Source organism: Sander vitreus, chromosome 19 (genome assembly GCF_031162955.1).
Source record: "Sander vitreus isolate 19-12246 chromosome 19, sanVit1, whole genome shotgun sequence".
NCBI classification, from domain to species: Eukaryota; Metazoa; Chordata; class Actinopteri; order Perciformes; family Percidae; genus Sander; species Sander vitreus.
In genome coordinates, this window is record NC_135873.1 from 18,701,140 (window position 1) to 18,708,614 (window position 7,475).

The 7,475-nt window shown below is 43.1% G+C and overlaps 1 protein-coding gene across 1 annotated transcript in view; it reads right to left on the minus strand.

The window, feature by feature from the left end:
• Positions 1 to 1,117: 1,117 nt before the first annotated feature.
• Positions 1,118 to 7,475, minus strand: part of mllt3 (MLLT3 super elongation complex subunit) — a 105,782-nt gene continuing 99,424 nt past the window's right edge. The window contains exons 13-14 of the mRNA XM_078276458.1: positions 6,781 to 6,852; positions 1,118 to 3,124 (exon numbers count right to left, since the gene is read on the minus strand). Coding sequence (XP_078132584.1) covers positions 2,993 to 3,124; positions 6,781 to 6,852 — 204 coding nt within the window. The 3' untranslated portion in view covers positions 1,118 to 2,992. The remainder of the gene's footprint in view (positions 3,125 to 6,780; positions 6,853 to 7,475) is intronic.

The window sequence follows — 7,475 nt, forward strand, 5'->3', positions numbered from 1 at the left end:
CTGCTGTTAATCATTCTGCGACTTTGCGGGAAAAAATTGGACCGGGCAGCGATATTACGAATCCCACTTTGGCCACGCCAAGACCCGCCCTTCAACAGCATATATTGGCCAGGCGTCCATGCTTACGCAAGGTAACGCAACCCCATTTGTTGAGGTCCTATCCCCTGACCAATCGGCTATCCTAACCTTAACCACTCAAGGTCAAATGCCTAACCCCAACCAATCGACCACTATGGCACGCCAATGGGTCTTGGCATGGCCATAGTAGGATTCGTAATTTCCCGACCGGGCAGAGGCCTTACTAAAAACTAGATAAAACTACCATCTTTTCACTGTTCATCATATGATCTTATTATTTTTGCCTTAAATCTGACTGAGCAACTGTAAGTGAACAATTTCCCTGAGGGGATTCTAAAGTATTTGTGATTGTGAAAAAAGAGTCCAAACAGTACAAATAACATTTGTGAAGGGCAAGTGTCTATCAGGAAAATGAAACACACTGCCGTGAAAACACTTTTAAAGGTGCACTATGAGTTCCTGCATGGTTTCAGCGCGATTTCATTTTTGTCTCAAATCGTAGGCATCTCTCCTTGATCCGCTAGCTGCCTGGCCCCTGAATACACTGTGAAAAAGCCCGGTCTACTCTCAGATTCAACTCATGCTACTCAATCAACTCTGCTCACTGCCCCCCCCCCAATTATGTGCATGTGCATTAACCCCCACCCCCTCCCCCAACCATCTTGTCAGTGATTGGCTGGAACGTGGTTTGTTGTATTTTGGTGCACAGCCTGTGCCCCTAGTGTTTATTTGACGTTTACGACCCCTGTGTTGTCTCCCGAGACCGGGCTTTTTCACAGTGTATTCAGGGGGCAGGCAGCTAGTGGATCAAGGAGAGATGCCTACGATTTGAGACAAAAATGAAATCGCGCTGAAACCATGCAGGAACTCATAGTGCACCTTTAAAAGGTATCTTTCAAATCATCAAATATTTCTGCGTTTGAAAAACTGAGTTTGTGCACATTGATAAAATATATACAGCCACTGAAAAATTAATAAAAAGTAGAATAAAAAAATCTGTACCAAAAAAGCTCATCCACAAGTTACTTAATAACTCCTCTGTACATCATACAGAATATTTATTCTATGTCCTCAAAATACACAAGAAACCATAAGACAGAACACAGGGTAAGAAAGCCCTTCAAGGTTATTGGGACTGCTTACCATCCTGAACTTTAAAAATCAAACAAAGGCATTCTCCTTGGGAAATGGATGCTGAGCTTTGCTTTAAAAACTCAAACACCCACAAAATAAATAAAAGACACCCGTAACAGTACCTGTCAGCCAAAATTCTCATTGGCTCTCTCTTTTGTTAAATTTAACCAAAATATTTCACACATTTCAGAAATGCAGAACACAGAAGCTGTCTCTTTTCTGGTCTCTGACTGCATGCGGGGACTTTGTTCTCCCTTTCCTCTTACAGGGCTTGGTCCATTCTACAAAGAGGAGGATTTCCTTACAATCAGATTCTGTAGACAAACATTAATAGTATCCTAAACCAACTGGATCTATTAACTATGCATTTGGCCCTGTAGCTTTCTCCATGTTGCAGCCAATGAGCAGGACCTGTTGCAGCACATTAGTCCTGGATTTGGTACCAATGGGTTTTCGATTGTAGCATGAGAACTTTGACTTTAGTCATTTGTGCTCAGCTCAACTCAAGCGCCACTCAAGTCTTGCTTTATTACAGTGTCACAATATGGGAATAAAAAACTGCCAAATGATGTTGCACTTGAAATGAGGGGCTGGTGTGCTTGAATCTGTACAGCTGGCAAGCCAATCTCTTTCCTGCATGTGGAATAAACATGATTGCATTAGTCTGAGTTTGCGAGTTGTGTTTTATAATACATGCAATAATAGAAATACAAAATCTTTAAACACAAGGATTCAAAGCCACCATGTGTAGAGTGTGTATGTCATGATAAAGTTTGCTTGTAGAAAAAGACATTTCAGTGAAAATTGTTGGTCAGATCCATGAGGCAGAGGAAGACAATAATAGCTGTAGATAACAGTGTTGTTTTTTATACTACCACTGGGGGGCACCAACATAGAATTCTACACAGAAGTAGTCACCAAAGAATTGTTTTTAGCTCAAAATCAGATGCAGTCTTGCAAAGCTAGAGTAATGCCTGCACAATGAAGGCCTCAGTATGCTTCTTGGATGTCTAACAGTCTTCGACACACTCAGAATCTTTCTGAAACAGACAATCCGCCACTGTACCAGCCAGGCCAGCGGTGCCCAGGTGTGAACGGGAACAACAGGGGCTGTACAGCAGAGTACAACAGCACCAACGCCTCGGTTATCCCCCAGCCAGGCTGGATCTTTATCTGGACCTCAAGAATTGCTTCTTTTCTGGACTGGAATATAAATGTATGAGCGTCACCTTCACACCTGCTCTGGCAGTTTTTTGTTCCCATTGAAATGATTCAGTATTACATTCAGCAATGCTCAACTGTCACACAGAGTCAAATATATGCTGTTGTCAAGTGCTCTCACACACACACACACGCACACACACACACACACACACACACACACACACACACACACTTCAATAAATAAAAATTACAATGTAGTAAGGCGATGTTGACCATGCATTTGTCCCAACGAACAATAAATCTAAGAACATAAATGGTAAAAATATGCACATTCATTAAGAGCAACAAGGTGGCCACTCCCCACTTGTTTTTTTATTTTTATAAATCAAGTGACGTTTCAAGGCTTTCTGGGTGATCTCCTGATCCACAGGGCTCACCCCCCCCCAACACGTGGCCCTGGTTCCTCTGAATTCAGAGCGGTTCAACCAGCAGGCTGGACACAGCAACTGGACCCGCCCACAGCGGGCCTTTACATTGCATCCAAAGTTGGAGTTTGTTCAAGAAAAATCAAAAGTCTTCGTGGAGACAGAGATCCAGCAGCCAGCTGCTCAGAGGCTCAGGACAGTCCGGAAGTCTCCAGGTAACTCTGCAGTTTTCTGACTGTACTTCTGTCCAAGGAGCAAAGGTCGAAGTCAAATGTAGTGTTTGTGATGTGGAAGTGTCCAGTCTCTTCAATCAGGTTCACAATCTGGAAAACACAGAGTACAATGGGTACTAGCTCTATTCACATCTGTAATCACAAGTCTGAGCTGCCAGTGAAATCTCTGCCCAAACAAATATTGTTGCTGGATACAGGTTATATTAAATATGAAACCAAAGAGAGAGAATTACAGCTTGTAATGTAAAGCTGTAAAATGAAAATGAGCAAGACCTCCTCCATCATGTTCATCTGACGAGCCAGACGGTTTGTTACACGGGACCATGTGAGAAACTGTTTGGAAAAGGGCAGGCACTTGAAAAACACCTGGCAAGTGATTGGATGAACCATCTGTCTATCACGTCTGCCATTGTTGTTTTACAGGAACAGTGGCGGCCGTCACACACACCTACCTATCACCGGACGCTGATTGGTTCGGTTAGCTGGTAGTTCAGACACAAATCCAAAACTTGAAGCCTGACAAGATGGATTTTTGGTGATCTTGGCCCTCATTTATGAAACGTGCGTACGACCAAAAACAGGCGTAGGACAGGAATACGCCGATTCCTATGCAAAGCAAGGGATTTATCAATTTGAACGTGCGCGTAGGCTGCGATAAAATCTCACGTCTGGTCTGAACTCGTGTACACAAGTTTTTGAGTCAGTGTGGACTTCGGTGCAGCAATTAAAAAAGCTTAACAGGAGAAGGAGAAGTCATCAGTTGATCACTTATCAGCAATGGCAGATCTGGCTCTTTTAAAAGACCTATTCGCCGGTACAACAGTGCACACATACGCGCACGGGCCACGGTGGAGCGCCCCATCGGATTGATTAAGGGCAGATGGCTCATGGTTTTGCATCAGCGGGGGGACCCTACTATACACGGCAGAAAAATTCTGCAACATTGTTTTAGCCTGTGGGGTTCTGGAGCCAGATGACCCGATGCCCAGAGAGCAGTGTCCAGCACAGCCCCATGTGGGGCTATACCAAGGAGACAGGATATTATTCCTCGCTTTTAAAAGGTATAGTGTTATGTTTGGCAATTATAGCCTACTCAATACAGGAAACATGACGATGCACAACATTTTTATTTATTCTTCAGGTTTTCGTTCCTCTTTTAAAGTGTCATTAATGGCCACAAGTGAATGATTTATTTCTGCCATTGACCGAGTTATTTCGGCTTGTTTTTCCAGCCCCTCTGCTGTCAGGAGACAGGGTCGGGGTGGTGGTCCAGCACGGGGGGGCGGAGGACACGCGCTCTCCCTCACAGCTCTTGCCTGGTTCTGACTCATGAAAAAAACACGAGTAAAATAAAAGACACTGCATAAACTCCGCTACTGTGTGTTTATTTAAATATACGTAAACCATGTAGGCCTAAGAGATTGCAATATAAGCCTGTATATTACTATGGGGACTATAGCATACATATGTCAAGGATGTATAAATTAAATAAACTTCAGCTGGAGTCCGATTTACCACGGCAACACTGTTCACTGCATCAGTGATCTCCTTCCATTCCACACTCTTTCTACAGCCTTTAATAACAGTTTTCAGGCTGCCAAATCTACAAACGTAAGTGCAAATGAACCTGAGATATCAGGGATTCAATCTCCACCTCTGAAAAGTGCTGCTTCTCAGCCGGATTACGTCTCGCCATGTCGTAAATTGTAGGGGCGAGGCCTCAAAACCCAGAATATATTGGGGCGTGATATTTAAATTACGATCGTTTCCAGCCGCTGCATTTATCACTGTACGACCATTCTTACGCTCTGATTGGTGTGATACGAACGTTTAATGAATCACACATGAAGCCTGTCGTAAGAGGATTTCTACGCTCATATCTGCGCTGGTTTCAACGTTAGGTTGATAAATGAGGGCCCTTGTGATCACACAACTCTTGCGTGATCTGGTGATATCAGGAGAATCCAGCTGCAGTGCAAGGTAACCGTCATGTGCCTTTTTAAACTGCTGACTCTTGCCATCCCTCACCACAGAGGAACCATGCTAAATAGCTTCTTGAGTTCTACAAAAACAACAAATACTTGACATAGTTTCTTTTTAAACTGAAGGCTCCTTCACTGAAGCTTGAATGACAAACTTCCCTCAGAAAGCAGAGGCATTAAGAAGATACTATAAAATATATATTTTTTGTTGCAATTGTTGCTTTGTTGCATTCAGAGCTTTTGAAGCTACTATTTAAATACAAAACGTGATGGTGTGAGTGAAAAAGGGAAGAGCTATATATTCTTGTGCCACTAGAAATGAGTATCCTGGGTGTCAGCATTGCAGATTGTTTTCTCAAATAATCTTTTAATAATTTTCTTTCTTGTGGGATGACTTGAACTGACTTAAAAGGATATGTAGGGCAGGTATGATTGGTTTCAGCCTTTGGAGCCAGTGGTTGGGAGTCCTGCGGATTACAAGGAACACCATCCCATATAGCTTGGTCTACAGTTCCCCACAGTTCTCAACAGTGTGGGGAAAATGACAAGGCAGATCTAAGTCCCATTCCACTTTGGGTGGCAATTTGGCCCGTTTAGTCATTTTCATTGCTGTTTAGGAGTTGTTTCAACTGGAAACAGCTACCCAGCTAATGTCTAAGGACATGCCATCTGCATTACAGTGTTCTCAGTGAGACACATGTGCTCCCCAGTGTGCAGCACAGGCTGGGAGTTAATCATTTCCATCTCTGGCAGCAGGAAGTGGAGCCACTTGGTGAACTGGGCTAGATTAGCCTGATTACTGTGCACGGGTGGAGTTGGTCTGGATGGGATTTGGCCTTGCCTCAGAGCCAGACGTCGTGTTGGGAGAGCCAGGCTCCTGCTGGGAAGATGCACCGATACGTCACATGATAGGCCTCGAGGATAGAAGTAAGAAACATGCAATCTCTCAGGTGGAGAGAGGGAAACCAAATCATTCATTGCTTCCAGATGAAGATTACAGAGGACGTGGAACAGATCACAGCTCCTCTTCTAATCCAAAGCAACAACACAGCTGACTAACACTGGCATGTGCTCATATCATGCTGAAAACTCTAGTCACCCAATACATTTTTAATTCTTTTATTTGGAGTTTGACAGTTCAGTGCAACTATAATATAATAAAGTAGTGATACTAGTAGGTGATATCAACTACATTAAATGTTTTCTTATTGCCACTGTAATCTCATACTAAAGATTGTGAGTGTACGTCTAACACGGACTATACGTTACATTCACTTAAGGAAACGTCCACTCTAAAAACATTTTAAAACTGGCAGACGTGAAGGAGAACTCCACCGATTTCACAACTCCAACTGTGTTTCCAGGTGTTGAGGAGTACCGCTGCATATTTGAATAAAGTAGTATAAAGCCTTCAGTGTGTCCAGAGGGAGCTGTGTGAAGTGTGATAAATGTCCTCAAGTGATGTCACTTAAGTCAGCATCAGTTGGGGCTATGGACTACAAGTTTGAAACAGATAAAAGTCTGGAGGTGTGGAGTTAGAGAGAGGAGAGTTTATCAGACCTCTGTAGCTCCTTATCTCTGCGAAAGGCTACATTAGCCACTACTAGCATAACACACTGGAATCTCCAACCAAACTGTTGGCAGTTAAAGTCGGCGGCAATTTTTGTTTTGTTTTTGCGCACGCACGCGCGCACACACACACACACACACACACACACACACACACACACACACACACACACACACACACACACACACACACACCTGTTGCAGGATATGACCTTCTCTGAGTGTCATCAGTCTTTTGTGCAGTTCCACCAGCTCGTCCAGGTAAGCCTGGAAAACACAGCAACATGTTGTTACACGCACGCACGTGTATTCAGTCACCTTTGAACCTCTTACAAGCATGTGTTCCCCTTATAGTCCCCCTTAAGTAGCTTTCAGATTGGATTATTATATCATTCTGTCTGTGTGACAGTAACATATATCATTCAACGTATTCAAACTAGGGATCGACCGATACTGGTTTTTCAAGGCCTATACCGATTATTACTGAACCGATATTTGGAACCGATATGCATTTACAGTGAAAATGAAAATGAGAAACTTTCAACATAATACCCACTAACAGATAGTCTGATAGTGTTGTGGGGGGGACATGAAGTCAGAGTCAGTGGTGAGTGAAATCGAAGCAGAGGGACAGACACATAGCTGTAGCTGAGCCAAAGTAGACCACTTTTTAATTCATTAACTTTATCTGTTATCAGGCAAATAAAATGCCGATACAGATAATCTGTAATTTTTCTGCCAGGGCCGAAAATCGATCTATCCCTAATTCAAACCCAAGACTTTGGTACCTTTGGGAACTCCATTTGAACACAGCATGAGAAGTTGCTGCCAAAAATCCACTCTAAAGTACTAATAATAGTATAATAACTTTAGAAAACCATGGCGTATTT